Genomic DNA, 18,014 nt, shown 5'->3' with positions numbered 1-18,014 from the left:
ACTGGGTTTGTTTTCAGCAGCTCATCAGTTTGTTTGCAACTGGCCAAATTTCTTTTCAAATTCTAGCTGTGTGGCTAGAACCACCAGGCGTGTACTCACGAGATGCTGGGCGAAGACTGTCCATTCAACAAAGCCAGCTGTGTAGACTATCCCGTCATCAGCGCAGCACAGGGATTGATGTGCTGGGATACAGCCTGAATTTTCTAGGAAAGAAAAAAAAAAAATCTGTGTGATCTGTCTTAAAGTCGTATATCTCATAATCCTGACAGCTAGCAATCCTACACGTGGTACATTAACCAGGATGGGGTTTTTGTTGTAGTTGTTGGTACCACAGTGTAATACAACAGTTCTCATATTTCTTTGCTCTCGGACCTCTTTACGCTCTTAAAATTATTGATCCCAAAGAGCTTTTGTTGGTGTGGGTTACAGCAATATTTACTGCGTTAGAAATGAACACTGAGATTTTTAAAATAGTAACTCACTTAGAAATAACAATAAACCCATTTTGTGTTAATATATTTTTTATGAAAAAGAATTATTTTCTAAAATAAAAACAATTTGGGTGAGAAGAGTGGCATCACTACACTTTTGCAAATCTGTTTTCTGCCTGGCGTCATGGAAGACAGCTGGGTCATCGTACCTGGGTCTGCACTCACTGTTGGGCTCTTTTGTTCTGGTTGAAATATATAAAGAAAATATAACCTTACACAGATACATAGTTGGGAAAGGGAGGACATTATGGAGCCCCCAAGAAGCCTGGGGGACCCCCGTGGTCCTGGACCACATGTTGAGACCCACTGGTCTGGCGCACCGTGGGCAGGGAGCATTCGGGCATGAATGGAACAAACCCTGGCTGGGGAGCGGGAGGGTCAGGGGACTCGATTGAAAGTTTTGGTTGACATGGAAGCAGCTTTCTCCTTAATGATGCTGGTTTTCATTATCTGGGAAGAAAATGATGTCCACCCTTTGCATCCTTCTGTCTAAGCATCTGATGGTTTCCAGAATGGACAAAGGTGCCTGTGAACACATAGCACTGCTTATGGGACAACAGTCTGCTTTGGGGCACAATTTCTACATGCCCTCCCGCAGCCCCCACTTCCTTAGCCTGGGCCATATCTGCTCTTCGGGTATTCAGATTTAAATGCTTCCATCATGCCCGAAGATCCCTAAAAGGCAAGGTATTCCTGAAGGGTTCTAGCTGTAACGGAAGCCTCGCGTGTGCACCTTTGGCCGCAGAAAGCATCTGTTGGCATCTCTTTCAACATACTGGGGTGGAGGCTCTATGAAAGAAGCATCTAACTGGTCCAGGGTTCCAGGAGAGACTACGTTAAGTAAGATACATTTGGAAAAGATGTGTTTCTTCACAGGTCAGAAATGTCATTGAGAAGTCAGTGCGGAAGATTGTCGCCTTGATCTCAGGGTCCGATGCCGAGGTAGACAGGCTCCTGTCCCAGAGAGCCCCGCTCACGGCGCACGACTGCTACCAGGCAGCCGTGTCGCACTTCCGCACGCACTGCTTCAACTGGCACAACCCCACGGTAAGTCCGGACCCTGGGGCTGCCGGCCTCTGCATCGTGCCTTCCGTGGACCAACTAGCTTGGCCTTCCTCTGCATCTTAAACCCCAAACCTGAGTTAGTACTGTCCACTGGGAATCACATCAGGTGCATTGCCTTGTAGAAGGTTCCATCTTGTAGAAGAAGCAACAGGCTCATTCAGGGGCCTTTGGTGGGGATGCGAGAGGAGAAAAGTCATCCAAAATCACTGACCCTAAATCTTGGCCCCAGACACTCTGAACTGTCCCAGTGGCTGGGAGAGCTTACCAGTCATAGACCATTCAACTGCTATTTCCATTGGCCTTTGAAGGGGACTTCCTTCCCTTCACACTGTGCCGTCCCTGCCAAACCCCACCCCTCCGCCCTGCCCCTCACACCAGCCACGCAGGTTTTCTCCCTTCTGGGTCTGTTCCGACCTCTTCCCCAGATTTGTTGTTGAAGCAGGCCCTGGCCCATGGAGGAGAAGAAAGGACCTAGTTTCTGCAGATTGTCGAATGTCAGGGTTGGAAGGTACCTAAAAAGCCTCCTTTCTGGCCAGTACTTACATGATGCTTGGCTCCTTATAGGGGAGGGGTTAGCAAACTGTGGCCCGCAGGCCCGTTCCTGCCCACAGCCTGTTGGGTTTTTCCCCCCACAGCCTGTTTTTATAAATAAAGTTTTATCAAAACACAGCCACACTCAGTCACATAGCTTTCACCCTGCAGCAGAGTTGAGTAGTTCACGCAGCCTACAAAGCCTCAAATATTTATTGTCTCGCCCTTGACAGAAAAGTTTGCCAAGTCCTGCTTTAGACCCATGCTCTTCGATAACAGTAGTCACTAGCCTCACGTGGCTCCTGAAACTTGAATTTAATTTGATTAAGGATTGACATATACACACTACAATATATAGAATAGGTAACTAAAAGAACCTACTAAATAGCACAGGGAACGCTACTCAATACTCTGTAATGACCTATATGGGAAAAGAATCTGAAAAAGAATGGATATATGTGTATGTGTAACTGACTCACTTTGCTGTACAGCAGAAACTAGCACAACATTATAAAGCAACTCTACTCCAGTAGAAAAAAATTAATTTAAAATAAAGAAATAAATGGATTAAAATGAAACCAAACGTAAAAGTCAGTTCCTTAGCTGCAGTAGCTACATTTCCCGTGTTTAGGAGCCACATGTGGTGAGTGGCTACTGAATTGAGAACGTTATAGAACATTTTCATTGTTGCAGAAAGTCCTCTCTGGGCTGCGACGTGCAGACCATGGTCATCCTCAGATACTTCTGAGGATGGAGTGCTGGGCACTTGGGAGATAGCTCTCCATTATTAAGAGGCTCTTAATTTTATTTTTCATTTATTTAACAAAGCATTCTCTTTATTTAATGACTTTTTAAAATTCCCATTTATTTAACAAATACTTAATCCTCTGGTGTTACATTTTTTGCCTGCTGGAATCACAGAAGGTAAACACCCCCAGTTATTTCCATCTTAGTTGCCACCTGTTTGGCAATCACTTACCATCTGTCTCCCTCACCACTGTGTCCCAGACTAAAAGCCAGGCTGCCAGGGGGAGGTCCGAGCTAACAGAGGGGAGCAGGGCCAGGGGGTTCTCGTCCAGGAGTCCTTACCTGGGCTTGAGGGTGCTGCCAATCCTGGGCACATGTGCATTTTTTTTTTTTTTTACATCTTTATTGGAGTATAATTGCTTTACAATGGTGTGTTAGTTTCTGCTTTATAACAAAGTGAATCAGTTATACATATGTTCCCATATCTCTTCCCTCTTGCGTCTCCCTCCCTCCCACCCTCCCTATCCCACCCCACCAGGTGGTCACAAAGCACCGAGCTGATCTCTCTGTGCTATGTGGCTGCTTCCCACTAGCTATCTACCTTACGTTTGGTAGTGTATATATGTCCATGCCTCTCTCTCGCTTTGTCACAGCTTCCCCTTCCCCCTCCCTACATCCTCAAGTCCACTCTCTAGTAGGTCTGTGTCTTTATTCCCGTCTTACCCCTAGGTTCTTCATGACATTTTTTTTTCTTAAATTCCATATATATGTGTTAGCATACGGTATTTGTCTTTCTTTTTCTGACTTACTTCACTCTGTATGACAGACTCTAGGTCCATCCACCTCACTACAAATAGCTCAATTTCGTTTCTTTTTATGGCTGAGTAATATTCCATTGTATATAAGTGCCACATCTTCTTTATCCATTCATCCGATGATGGACACTTAGGTTGTTTCCATCTCCTGGCTATTGTAAATAGAGCTGCAATGAACATTTTGGTACATGACTCTTGCATTTTTCTTACAAGATGGTCCATAAGTCTCACCAGATAATCTAAAGGTGGGAGGGGATCCCTGACTCAGTAAAGGTTAAGAACCATTGGTGTAATTTTTTTTTTCTTTTTTTTTGGCTGCACCAGGCGGCTTGTGGGATCTTAGCTCCCCAACCAGGGATCGAATCTGGGCCCTCAGCAGTGAAAGTGCGGAGTCCTAACCACTGGACTGCCAGGGAATTCTCAGGAAACACTGGTCTAGTTGCTTTACATATTCCCATGTTAGGAGCTGATCGTGTTATAAAATGATGATGTTTGATTGTGCTTTTTGGTTTGTTTTCCTCTAGTACGAGTACGCTTTGAGACATTTGTACGTGTTGGTCAACCTTTGTGAAAACCCTTATCCGATTGACAGGTAACCCTGCACCTGGCATTTAAAGAGTCGGTGTCCTTCTGAAAGCAGAAGGGCACATGTAGCACTGCTGTCCTCTTCTGCACCTGGGCACTTTGCTTCTACCGGCTTCTGCCGGCTTCTACCTCTCACTGTGGACGAATTCAAAATAGATGCATCCCCAGGGTTGCTGGGTTGGGTGGGTCTGTCATACATGTTCCATGGTGGGTTCTGTTCATCTTCATTTCTTCAGAGTTGACCAACTTCGGGTTCAACAACTTCTTCTTCCCGTTTCTTACAGAATAAAATTGTCCATGAACAAGGTATGCCTTGGTTACTACTGAAATGCTGTCGACGCTTTTCTGAATGTGAACACGTCCCTTAGAATGTGTGCTGATCAGAGACAGAAGAGCTGGGGCCAGAGGGAGGCTCCCCCCGCGGCTGCAGGCCCTCCCGGGGATGTGATCAGGCCACGCGGGCCGCACTCCAGGCCTCCCCCAGGATGGCTTGCTCACCTTTACCTACTTCCCCAGCTCCTACAGGTCCTGTGTATCCTCTGAAAAACCCACAGATGTGGGAGGCTAAATCTCTGCACTGAGAAAGGTGCAGTTGCTTTTTAAGAGGGTTTTTTGCCCACGCCTTTTACGGAGCGACACGTTCACTGGGGCTTCTGCAGCCAGTGAAACAGCCTTCGAGGAATTTGAAGTCAGAACCTCTTAAGTCTTTACAGTGATTTTATGGAAGAGGGACATAAACCCCAAATGGAAAACTATTTTTAGAAAACAGTATAATTTTTGATTGCTTTTGTATTTTATTTGTCAATGATGGACAAGTCTGAAAAATAAAGATTTATAACTGAATCCGAGTATTAATTTCAGGTCCCCGACTTTGTAGTCTGTGCTCCTGGCCCCTCCTGGTGGGGTCCGCTCCCCATCTGTGTCTTCCAGCCTCCCCTCTCCCACACTGCCACCTGCCACTTTGTTCTCCCTGCTCCCCCGACCGCCTGGACTTTTCAGCCTCCTGTGCCTTTGCTCCTTGCTGTGCCTTGTGCCCTGGAGTGCCTTTCCCTCCATCTGACCATCCTCAAGGTGTATCTGAAAGTGCCCTGTCTTCCTCAGCTTCCTTGTCTCCCACACACAAAAGTCCCCTCTCCTCTGTCCGCCGGCATTTGCGTTTTCCTTGGGGCTTTTCCAGCACTTGTAGGTGTGCCCTTACACCACGCCTGGGGGCTGGGAGGTTATCTAAGCTCCTCCGAGGGCACAGGCTGCCTGCCTTGTCTTTGTTTCCCTTGGCCCAGTGTCCCACACGGGGTGGTACTCACCGTGGGTTTGTGAAAGACATTCAAAAGTAGCACTGACTTCATGTAGTGGAATATTATGCGGCCACGTAAAGGATGAAGCACTGCTACAGCTACAGCATGTAGCCAAGGGAAAGAAGCCAGTCACACGAGACCCCGTATTATACGATTCGACTTGTATCTAATGTCCAGAATAAGCAAATCTACAGAAATAGAAAGTGGATGAGTGATGCCGGGAACCAGCGAGAGAGGGAAATGGGGAAATAGTGACTGCTAATGGGCGTGAGGATTCTTTTGGGGCTGATGAAAATGTTTGGAGACCGATCACGATGATGGTTGTAAAGCTCTGAATGTACTAAATAAAACCCAGTGACTTGTACACATCAAATGGAATTGTGTGGTTTGCTAATTATGTTTCAGTAACGTTCTTTCTAAAAATAAGCCGTATACCTAGGTGACTGTTAAAATAGAGAGCAAAGAAAAAAGGAACACTAAAAACCACGACACTTGTGACCACCTGTCTTTATGTAGTGAAACCTGTCTTATTTAGCAGTGGTTGACGCCTTTAAAGTTTGGAGGTATGGACTGGAAGTTGAGATACTGGCAAAGAGGTTATTTATATCTGTGACAGATTCAGGGGTGATACTTTTGTTTCTAATTGGCCCATTTTTTTTTTTTTTTTTTTAGCGGTACGCGGGCCTCTCACTGTCGTGGCCTCTCCCGTTGCGGAGCACGGGCTCCGGACGTGCAGGCTCAGCGGCCATGGCTCACGGGCCCAGCCACTCCACAGCACGTGGTATCTTCCTGGACCGGGGCACGAACCCGTGTCCCCTGCATCGGCAGGCGGACTCTCAACCACTGCGCCACCAGGGAAGCCCTAATGGGCCCATTTTTAATCAGTTTATGCTTTCTCCATGAGGTTGTCCTAATACATCCAATCACGTGACCAGGATAAAGAACTCATTGTCCTACAGATTTGGGGAGCTTTAGGGATTGAAGTAACAAGTACAAGAAGCGTAAGGTGTGTGAACATGTATCACTATAGCTCAAGAATGGGCAGCCCTGGGGGCCGGCTGATGTTCAACGAAATGCAAATACTGACAAGTAGAATATTTAAAAGGAGTCTCTTAAAAGGCCTCAATGTTCAGTTGGTAAAAGTTCTGTTCTATTTTCTAGAACTGTTAACTACTTTGTGACCGTGCTTCTCTCTTATTATTTGTCCTCCCTGTAGAAGAAAAATATACTTAACTATTTAACAAGTGCAGTAACTTGAATGTTCATGGTTCTAAAGGTTAAAAGCAGCTTGTTCATTTCTCAAATAAATGACAGTTTCATAAGTAAGTCACACTGCCTCTTCTTTCTCCTCATGTGGTTCATAGGCCCCCAGCAGATGTGGCTCTCCATCCCTCGTATTAAGCCATTTTCTATTAGATTTCTGATAAGGGTGACCTTTCTATGTGGATCACAACTAGGACCAGCATTTTTTCCCTAGTTATATCCAAAACGTACAGACATGTTCTGTCATAAGAGGTACATAGTACAGAAACTTTCGGAGTAAAACGTGGCCAACGCTTCTCTTCCCCAGAAATCCCAAATGTCAGTTTGTATTCATCATGAGAATGCCCTTTCTACATATTTACATAGCTATATACAAATAATACTTTTTTGCCTTTTTATTATAAAATAAAAACAGATATAGAAAACCATACAAAACAAGTGTAATGCTTAGTGAACTGTAAGATGAACAGCCTTGTGACTACCACCCGAGAGATAGAACTTTACCAGATGTACTCGTCAAGATTCTCCTGAGAAATAGAACCAGTTGGATGTGTATACATATACAGAGAGACATTTACCTGAAGGAATCAGCTCACGTGATTGTGGAGACCTGGTAAGTCCAAAATTGCAAGCTGGAGACCCAGGGGAGGAGTTGCGGTCCAGGCCAAAGGCCACCTGCTAGCAGAATCCCTTCGTGCTCAGGGAAGGTCAGTCTTTGCTCTCCTAAGGCCTTCAGCTGATTGGATGGGGCCCACCCACATTGTGGAGGGTCATCTGCTTTGCTCAGTGTCTACTCACTTAAATGTTAACATCATCCAAAGTCCACAACATTCAGAATAATATTTGACAAAATAAACACTGTGGCCTAGTCAAACGGACACATAGAATCAACGATCACACCGGCCGCCCTGGAAGCCCGTGCTTGTGCTCCATCCCAGTCACAGAACACCCCAGCCAACCCCCCACAAAGAGTAACCACTCTCCCTGTGTTCTTTGTGGTTTTATCACAAGTGTGTATCCCTAGACACTCGTCTTAGTCTTCATTCTGCAGGTTTCCTCATCCTTTTCCTTCCAATTTCCGTTGAAGAGTCCAGGCTGCGCATCGGTAGAGTTTCTCAGTCTGGACTTTGCTGATGGCACATTCAGGCTGCTGTTCAGCATGTTTCTCTGACGTCCAGCTCTCTTACGGATCAGCAGCAGGATCCGGACGACTTACACGTGTCTGATGGGTTTCAATCCATTGTGCTTCTGTACTGAAGCTCAAATTGTTCATTTTCGGCTGATGGAATCTTAAAGGTGGGCTCCCAAGCCCTTTTGACATGACCCTAGGAAACCTCCATAGCTTCCTTCGTATCTGGTGTATCAAGATGTTTCATTCTACATTTCCTGTCCCAAAGCTGAGATCAGCTATTTCTCCAGGAAAAGCTCGTTTCTTTTCATGAGACATAGTCTTTCAAGGCAACAGTTGGACTGCTAGGAGTGCTCACTGCTCCTGCCTCCAGGCTGGCCCCCTCCAGTTCTGTTCTACATGGGTGGAGAATGTCCAGACTCCCTGTGCTGCCAGACAGGGCTATTCAAGGGCCTGGCCAGCTGCCCCTCATCCGCACCTTCCTCTACTCTTTGCTTCAGGCTTTATGTACAAGCGATCTGGGAATGGCTGGTGACCCTGCATACACACACTCCTACTTCATTTTTCTGTGATTTTTCACTTTCTCTCACCTTCCTTGTCAGAAACTGTCAAGAGCCAGAGATTTTACCCCACTTGCACGTTAACAAGGTCACCTGCCACAGTTTCACAGGTGCTGGCAGGAGACTCCTGGGGCCATGACAAGGGACTTCATTACCCCTGGCAACCAGGCGCACGTGCTTCATATTTGCTTCGACCCCTCTTGCCTGCCAAGTGCCCTGAGGGGAATGCAGAGGTGGGGCCTGGTAGAAGCTATGCACACAGTGGGTCTGGATCAGGCTGAGGAAGAAGGGCTGTGAGCAGACCTGTCCCACTTTTACCCTGCGGGGAGACACTCTCTTCCAAAGCGAGAGACATTATTTTATCATCTTGGTCAGGAAAAAAAAAAATCTGCCCTCTTCCCAGGAGGGAGAAATTCTCTTTATCCTCCAAGACTAGTCAAATACTCTTAAGAAGATGGTCTTGGGCTTCCCTGGTGGCGCAGTAGTTAAGAATCCGCCTGCCAATGCAGGAGACACGGGTTCGAGCCCTGGTCCGGGAAGATCCCACGTGCCGCGGAGCAACTAAGCCCGTGTGCCACAACTACTGAGCCTGTGTGCCACAATTACAGAACCCGTGCACCTAGAGCCCTTGCTCCGCGACAAGAGAAGCCACTGCGATGAAAAGTCTGTGCACCACAACGAAGACTAGCCCCCGCTCGCCGCAACTAGAGAAAAAGCCCACGCGCAGCAAGAGACCCAATGCAGCCAAAAATAAATAAATAAGTAAATTTTAAACATTTTAAAAAAAAAGAAAGAAAGAAGATAGTCTGGAATAAAAGCTGTCAGTGAGTCTTCACCAGACATGCAAGAGATCCATGGAGAATTCCAGCAATCTTCGGGGTTTCTTCAATTCCCTTCTGCTTTTGGCCAACCCTTTAACCTTCAAGACCGAGCTCAGGCAGCCCTGTCTGCAGGGAAGCCCTCTGCTTCCTCCAGGCGGGTTACATGCCCTCCCCTCCCTCAGGACCCCATCACATCCCATGCTGACTGTTGTCACCACACTGCTCACATTAAACAGAAAATACGTGCATGGCTCAGTAACCCCCAGGCTTGAGTTCACCTGGACTCCCCATAGATCATTTAATGCCATCATATGGAAAAGGTGTCCCTTTCTCTGGGTGGACACAGTCCTGTGCCAGGGTGACAAGTGGAGCCCAGACTGGATTTCAACCCCACTTGTCCCCTCAGCCGTGTAGCCTTGGCCGTGAACAACTTCCCTGCCCTCATGTGCTAGCTCTGAATTTATTTCCCTTTTCTGAAAGATCTAAGGCTTCGCTTGCCCCAACCCGGGAGCTTGTCTGATCCCTGCGACAAGCCCGGGAGATCAGGGCATGAGCATTCTTAAGAATGGGGACACTGAGGCACAAAGATGCAGCTGGCCTGGAGCCCAGGTCTCCTGACTACGAGTGGAGGTTCTTCCCACCTTCCAGCTGAGCAGTTTCTCCGACTTTGAAGCCAGATTTCAAAGTTCCCTTTTGGTGGAGGGCTGCGTCAGCAGCAAAGAGGTTTCCTGGAGGGCATTCCTGGGAAACCGCTGTCTTCCAGCAAATGGCTGACAGCTAGGGAAGAGGAAGAGCCGCAGCCGCTGTGAATCAGCGCTTTTCTCCCGAAGCCCTGCCCCACCTGACGTTCCTGCGAAGGAAGGGCCCAGTTCCTGCCCCAGCTGCTCCCCCGCTTCCCCGCCCCAGATGACCCTGCAGAGCAGGAGGTGGCCAGTTCCTGGATTCCGGCCAGCTGAGTGCACACACAGCGACCGCATCTGCAACCGCATCTGCAGACGGGTGCCGTGCCTTCCAGATAAGGCCTCAGCCGCCAAGTGGGGATGACAGGCTGGTCTGTGGCTGGGGGAGGGAGACGTCTCCACTGCACCCAGAGGACCCTCCCCTCCTCCCTCTGTCCCTCCTCCCACTCAGGGCCTCTGCTCTTCTCTGCCCACCTCCCTTGCAGACCCGTCCCTTGTCCCCCAGCAGAAACTTGCTCATACTAGGGAGACCCGGATTCAACACATTAAGGTGTTGTGAGGCCATCGTGGGCCAGGTGTCTGCAGGGGCAGTTTGGGACTTCTCACAATGGGCAGGGCTTTGCACCCCGCTGTTGCTGGTAGGCCCTGGGGACGCAAGAGCAGCAGGGCCTGGGCATGCCCTGGTCTCTGCAGGAGCCCTCGTAGCTTCTCCCAGCACCGCTGGCTCCAGTCTCAGCCTCAGGGACGGGCAGTAAAAGTGGAGGGAAGGAGGGAGCCAGCCGGCCAAGGGGAGAGGGGACAAACGCTGAGAGGACACACAGCCGAGCCCCTGTCCTACGTCCCAGCCTGTGGCCCGATCACCCTTAGACACAATGACCCCCTGTTCAGGGCCTGTGGAGAAACCAGGCCGCTTCACTTGCATCTTGGGCCTCTGGATCAGGTCAGCCCTGCGATGCTCACCATGGCCTCAGGCAAGGTCACCCAGAGTGGGCCTGGCGGGCGAGGCTCATCTGACTTTGGTTTTCTACCAACAGGTCACTTGGGATGCTACACCGGCTAGAAAAGACAGCCCTGAACTTGGGGGTAGGTTAGCCCTGAGTTCAAACCTCACTTTGGCCTCTAACCAGCTGTGTGACCTTGGGCAAGTCATCCCTTGTTATGGGCCCAGTTGTGATCCCTCCAAGTTCATGTGTTGAAGCCCTAACCTCTAGCATCTCAGAATGTGACTGTGTTTGGAGACGGGGCCTTAAAGGGTTAATTAAGGTAGCATGAGGTCACATGGCTGCGCCCTAATCCAATAGGACCTGTGTTCTCAGAAGGGAAGGAGATTAGGGCTGCTCGGGCCCAGAGAAAAGGCTGTGTGAGGACACAGTGGGAAGGCAGCCGTCTGCAAGCCAAGGAGAAACCAGCCCTGACCTGCGACTTCCAGCCTCCGGAACTGTGAGAAAATAAATGTCTGTTGTCTAAGCTGCCCCATCAGTGGTATTTTGTTAAGGCCGCCCAAGTAGACTAATTCTCCCCCTTCCTTTGAGCCTCTGCATCCTCAGCCATAAACACCTCCCACAAGGGGCTGGTGTGTGGATTAAATAAAATCACACAGAGCAGCCACTAACCAGAGCCAGGCACCCCCGTGAGGGCTCAGTACATGCGAGGGTGTTTCTGCGCCCTGAATCGGGCCCCCGCACCTCCCCGGGGGTAGGAGGCATCCAGAAGACAGGGGTCCAGATACCCCCACCCCTCCTGCTCTCTGGCCTCTCCTGATGGGAGAGGCCCCAGGACGGTGGGCCCGGCACATATGCTTGTGCACATACATGCATGCACACACACACACACACACACGTGTTCTTACAGTGGTCCCCGGTCCAGCTCACTGGCTGGACAGAAGACTCCCAGGGCTGGGCTGGTGTCCGATCCACCCTCTGAACTCCAACCCCACCCCAAGTTTGGGCCCCACTTGGCCAAGAGGGTGCTTGGGTAAAAGGACCCGCCTCTGACGTTCCCCACCAGCCTCAGGCCTAGTGGGAGGTGGTGGGCACTTTGCCGTACAGCTGGGGGCACGAAGCTGTATGGCCAGCTCAGCTCAGGGCTGCAGGGAGCATTGGAAGCTCAGGAAGGCAACAGTGTCTGCACTGGGTGGTGGGTAGGGGGCTGGGGAAGGAAAGGGCAACCTGGGATCAGAGCTGGCTACCCTCAGCTTCTGATCTGAGGGTGGCCTCAGATCAGAAGCTGTTTGCGTTTTGTCATGTCTGTTATACCGAGCCCTGGCCTGGAAAGTCCTCCAGGGCTGGCCGGCTGCATCCTGGAGCAATCCCTGCATCTCACACAGGGCTGGCCTGGAGCCAGAGTTCGACAGGTGTTTGCTGACTGGTGAACGAGCTGGTTGCTTCCCAGGGGTATAATCCGGGCGAGTCCAGCCCACCTGCCCTGGGCGCACCGCTCACTGCTGTTCACACTGGGGCTCCACGTGAGCTTCGTCTGTTTTGCTCTCTGCTGTTTCCCAGGGCCTAGGAGAGTGCTGACATTTAACAGGCACTCAGCAAACACATATTTTAATCAGTGCTGAGGATACAGACATGAAGGATCCAAATTTGGTGGAGAAAGCAGCAGAAATATCAACAGACAAATGCAATTTGATGAGCTATCTCTTGTGAGAGAGATGATCCGAGAGGGCTGGGGGCCAGAGACAGGGACTATCTGGCCAGCCTAGGAAGTCAGAGAAGGCTGACTTCCTCCAGGGGGAGGAGACGGGCTTTGAAGGATAAAGAGAGTTGGACCACGCAAAGACTATATGGAACGGTATTCCTGGGCTAGGCGGCAGAGGCAGGAATGATGGGAACCGTGGGTGGGAGGAGACAGGAGATGACCAGGCTGAGGGGCAGACAGGGGCCAGGGCCCGGAGGGCTGAGAGTACGCTGCAGATTCTGTCAAAACATAGGGCCCTCGGTGGAAAGGAGCTGGTCTTCTGTACTCCACCTGGGAAGGGGATTAGGCTGTTAACGGGGGGCCTGGCTGGCTGAGCAGAGCTCTAGCCCGGGAAAAGGAGACGCCTTTTCAAAAGGGCTTTTATTAAACACTCCCCACACGGTGCCTCTTGCCACAGGTGCCACAGCCCTGGGGTGCCCCCCACGGCGACGGCCCTGTCAATGTCCCCCGTGGCCGAGGCTGCGCTCACCCGCGGAGCCACGGAGCCGGCTTCACTTGGAGGTCCCAGTGCACGTCTGGCTGCTCCTGGAGGGGCTTGGGAGCTGCGGCGGGGCTGTGGTGCTGAGAGCCAAGTGCAGGCTCTTATGCAGGGATCGGGGGAGGGCTGTCTCCCCACACACCCTGAGCTGCTCCTGAGATGCTGGGAGGGTCCAGAGCATCCCAGCTCCATCCTGTGGGAAGAGGGGCGTGGGAGCAGCTGGGGCCAGGCCACTCCTCCTGAGGACAGTCCTGGGGAAACGGGAAGCCCTCCCCTGGAAAGACTGAGGATCGGGCGGGCATGGGGGGCAGGGGCAGAGGGACTGGCCTGAGGGGCTGTGTGTGAACAGGGGCCGGGCTTGGACTCTGCTTCAGGGGGCTGGAGAGTCCCTTCTCCCTCTGAGCCGTTTCCCTTTCTGCCTAATGAATAACGTGGCCTCTAGGGGGCTATGACTCTCCTTCAGGAAGCAAGCTGGGGGCCACTGATCACGTTGCTTAAGTGCCACGCTGGTCTACGCGCGCTCAGTGGGTTGTGAGCACGTGTGATGTGTGGGCATTCCTGTTGGGAGAGTGTGTGCGTGCGTGTGTGGGTGTGGCTGAGTGTGAGTGTGTGGGGTGAGGGCGCGGGCCGGGTCTTCTGACGGCTTCTCCACCTGGGTGAACACTGCCTTTGGAGGGGCTGCAGCCCCGGCCTCACAGGAAGTTGGGCTCCCGCACCACGAGGCAGGGCGGGCCCCCGCTGCCCCCGCCGCCGTCCAGGGGCCGGTACACGAAGTGGAAGTCGCGCTTGGGCTCGCTCCGCAGCAGGTAGCCCTTGATGCGGTGCGGCAGCGCCTCGTCGGCCAGCTGGAAGCAGCGTCCGTCCACCAGCACGAAGAGCCGGTGGTCCTGGGGCTGCACCACCTCGAACTTCTCTGCGCACTGAGCGCACAGCACCTCGGCCAACGTGTCCGCCCGCGACGCCAGCGTCCGTGACTGCTGCTCGGGCTCCAGGTACGACACGCAGATGAAGTCCTATGGGGCGAGATGCAGGGGGCGTGGGTCACCGGCGTCGGGTCTCACCCCCATCCCGATGCTGGGAGCTTGGACAGGAGTGAGGAGCTGCGTGGTCTTGAACAACTCCTTTGTCCTCTCTGTACCCCAGGGGTCCTCTCTGTAGAGAGCGGATGGATGGCAGGAGGGGTCGTGAGGCTGGCAGTCGGGGCACCTGCAGCTGACCCTGCTGTGTGATCTCAGGCAAGGGCCTTCCCTCTCTGAGCCTCAGCTCTCGATGGGGCCGACCATTCCAGGTCAGTCGGTTGGCTTGCAGTCTCGGCAATGAGTGAGAGCGCCCGCCCCCTGGTGGTCAGTCCACGTGCTCGCCATCATTTATTCATCTGTCACTCGCTTTCTCATCTCTTCCTCCCTGAGCCCCTCTTCCTCCCAGGTGCTATGCTGGGCACGCAGGGCAGCATAAATAAAACCAGAGGTTCAGACCCACCCCCAGCATCCATGGCTCAGCTGGGGCAGCTAAGGCAGGTAGAACAGTTCAGGCCTTAGGGCTGGAAGAGCCTGGGGGTGAGAAGCGTGGTGTTCCGAGGGGGAGCAGGCAGGCAGGGAAGGGCGGGGGGGGGGGGAGAAGACTTAGGGGAAAGGGATTGGGGAGCTGGGCCTGAAGGATGGGGGCTTTAGGACAGGTGGAGAAGTTGCACCTCATAAGCTACGTGGGCAAGGGTGAGGCGATGCCTGCGAGGCTGGGGATGGGAGCATTCGCACAGAACATCACACTCACACCTTCCTCCACCAGAGATGGTGGAAGGAGTCCCTGCCTGGCTTTGAATCTGCTCCCACTGTGTGACCTACACCTCTCTGAGTCTCCATTTCCTCAACTGTCAACTGGGGATAAAACCAGTCCTAACTACGTGGCTGTGAGGAAGCACATAAAACTAGCTCAGAGCCTGGAAGAGTCCCCCTTCCCCCGAGGACCCAGAGGACGGGTAGGAAGTGGTGTGTGCAGGGCTGCCCCCTCGTGGAAGGATGGTGGCAGCACAGCCATCTCCTGATGAGGGGGAGGCGGACCATGAGAGCGATGACCGCTTCAGAATGGTGGTAATAATGGCTGCAGAGTAGTGAATGCGTGTGAAGGGCAGGCTCTGTGTCAAGAGTCTTTCTTCCGGGAGAGAAAAGCCCACCCACTTCCTTGGGTCTCAGTGGCTGCCTGTGCTCTCCTTGTCCCCCGTTAGGCCTCCCAAGGGCCCTTTACACCTGATGACGGTCAAGCTCCGGGCCTTCACTCCCAGGGGAGGGATTTAGGGCATGGGGTGCAGAGGAGGCACTGGGGGAGGAGGAAGAGGGTGATGACCTCCCCCTACCCCAGAAAGAGTGCTGAGAAACTCCTCAGCCCAAGCCTCTTCCTGAGCTTCGCCTCCCTGAGCGGGAGGCACTGATGCGCTGCCTGTCAGCACTGGGAATCCACAGGGTGGAAGCAAGAAGTAAGGAATGCCTGGGTCAGGCTTGGACCAAGAGTGTCCACATTCCAAGAGCTGGTGGAGGGACAGCTGTCCCAGGAGGCGGTGGGGAGTGGTGGTGTGCTGGAGCTGGTACTTGCCAACTCATGCTGGCTCATACCCGCTTCCCAACTCCAAGTTCAGTGATGCCAAGTTAGTAGCTTGAAATCAGCCATGGTGGGAGCATTTATACCATGGAAATCGACAGAAGCTGAAATCAGAGGGGTTTTTTTCTTCCCTCCCCAGAGAACCAGTTACTGAACATTATCAAGACACCATTGATTAGAGGAGAGGGGACATCAGCTTGGCCGCCTAGAACAGGTACTGGGGAGGCAGAGCTCAAGAGTCCAGAGTCCCCTGAGCTGATAGGAAAACTGAGTCCCAGAGAGGGCAGACACTGCTCGGGGTCACACAGCAAGCTAGTACAGAGCTGGGTCCACACCTTGAGCCTCTTGCCTCCCAGGCCTGGGCTCTGCTGGTTACAGAAGGGCCATCTGGAAAGCCAGGCGTGGGGTTCAGGTCCAGCGAGCTCTGGGTGCCAGGTAAGTGAGTCTGTAGAGCTGTTTACAGCTCTGGGTTGCAGCCTGGCTCACTGTCCTAACTCTGCCCATTCTGCATGCACCCCAGTCTCACTCTGTCCCAGGCCCTGGGCTTGGGACCCCTAAGACACGTGAGCAATGGGCCCTGCTCTCTCAGGGTGATAGCTTCATACACAGATGGTTACAATACAGTGTATATGTGCTGTAAAGGGCGAAGGAGCAGCAGGAAGCACAGAGGAGGGCATCTAACCCAGACCACAGGGAATGAGGGGCAGGAATGGGAAGGGGTGGGAAGCACAGGTGGGAATGGGCCCTCGTGGGCTTCTCACTGGGACGACTTACTGTTCACATCTCCAGCCCTAACAGCCTGCTGCGACATCATAGGTGCTAAGGAAGAGTGGATAAATGTCCCATATCCCTACCATGTTTGCCCACCGAGGCCTGCTGATACTTTTGTAGTCTCCACCCCTTAACTTCCACTCCCACCCCGCAACCGCCACTGGGCTGGGCACACGCTGGCAGGCGAGAGCCGGTGTCTTTGCCTCCCACGTGAACGCCCCTGGGGTCTGGGCTGGCTGGCCAGAGCAGCCAGTCGGCGTCAGGCTTGTTAGCCGGCGGGCAGTAGGGATGGTCTGGGGCAAGGTCCGCCGGCCCCCTCCCACCGTCTCTCGCAGGCGTCCCCCCCTCACCGTCTGTCCCAGGCGTCCCCCCTCCCACCCTCTGCCCCAGGCGTCACCTGCACGGAGGAGCGGGAGGCCCGGGCCTTGTTGAGCGTGCGCCGGCGCTCCCAGCGGTGGATGGAGTCCTGCACCTCCACGCTCAGCTGCCGGGTCACCGTGATCTTGTCGTAGTTCTTGATGTGCTCCAGGGCCCCGTAGGTGGTGGTCAGATAGTAGGAACCTGCGAGGGGAAAGGGTGTGGAGGCTGAGCCAGGACCGACTCCGCCCACCCCCAAAGGGAGGGGGCTGGTCCCAGCTCGGCCCGCCCCGCCCACCTCTGTAAGCCCCACCCATCGCCGCTGCAAGGAGGCGCCTGCCGCCCCGTTGGTCACCGGCCCAACTTCAGCTCTGTGCCCACCGCAGCCTCACAAGCTTCAAGTCCAGCCCTGATCTGTATGGCCCCGATCAAAGCTCGTTCCTTTTGGGACGTAACTCTTGCTTGTATTTAAGTGATGTTTTAAAATGAGTTTTTAGTTTTACAATGAGCTTTACAATGTAAAGATACACAAGAAGCACGGATGTCTTTAGGGTGGGGAAAGGGGTGCCTTGGAGACATGGGTGGGTGGGAGACTCCACACTGTATGTGTCATATATACCCTATTTTAAAAAACGACTTAAAAATATGTGGAGAAAATTTTAATTACGGTCATACTATCACACACTATTTTTTAAAGATTTAAGGAAAGTAAAAACTTTGATTCATTTATTTCTCCATTTCTTTTTACCTTAAGTTAATTCACACATATTCCTAATACCTAATGTTTCCTAATTTAAGCTTCGAAATACTTCAGACTACAAAATTTACATGAAGTGTTAAGATAAAAGATAACAATTTGCGCAGATGCTTACAAGTTTCCTCTCCTTGGCTCGCTGGAGGCTTTGGTTAGAATGTTTCAGAAGCACTAGCCTTGTTTCGCCCCTCACTCTAGAGGAGGCAGGGTGGCTTGGCCAAGGACTTGCAGTGCTTCCCTGGGCCTCCTTCCCACTCACCAAGCCTCTCCCCAGCCCTTTGGGTACCAGGGCAATGAGTTTTGACATGAGGCCCATCTGCTAGTGAGCCGCCCAAATCCCATCTTCTCTCTCTTCCTAATTAACTGAACTCTACTTT

The 18,014-nt window shown here is 52.1% G+C and overlaps 2 protein-coding genes across 2 annotated transcripts in view; one reads left to right on the top strand and one right to left on the bottom strand.

Moving 5' to 3' along the window:
* LGMN (legumain) overlaps positions 1-5,082 on the top strand; it is a 35,160-nt gene extending 30,078 nt beyond the window's left edge. Inside the window, exons 12-14 of the mRNA XM_030883516.2 lie at positions 1,368-1,538; positions 4,174-4,241; positions 4,519-5,082. Of these exons, the coding sequence (XP_030739376.2) occupies positions 1,368-1,538; positions 4,174-4,241; positions 4,519-4,561 (282 nt within the window). The 3' untranslated portion in view covers positions 4,562-5,082. The remainder of the gene's footprint in view (positions 1-1,367; positions 1,539-4,173; positions 4,242-4,518) is intronic.
* A 7,473-nt stretch (positions 5,083-12,555) lies between these two features.
* Positions 12,556-18,014, bottom strand: part of RIN3 (Ras and Rab interactor 3) — a 118,560-nt gene continuing 113,101 nt past the window's right edge. The window contains exons 9-10 of the mRNA XM_030883518.3: positions 16,924-17,087; positions 12,556-14,176 (exon numbers count right to left, since the gene is read on the bottom strand). Of these exons, the coding sequence (XP_030739378.1) occupies positions 13,856-14,176; positions 16,924-17,087 (485 nt within the window). The 3' untranslated portion in view covers positions 12,556-13,855. The remainder of the gene's footprint in view (positions 14,177-16,923; positions 17,088-18,014) is intronic.

This window comes from Globicephala melas, chromosome 2 (assembly GCF_963455315.2).
Source record: "Globicephala melas chromosome 2, mGloMel1.2, whole genome shotgun sequence".
NCBI lineage: Eukaryota > Metazoa > Chordata > Mammalia > Artiodactyla > Delphinidae > Globicephala > Globicephala melas.
Note: the sequence above shows the minus strand (reverse complement) of the source record. Positions and strands in the feature narration are given on the sequence as shown.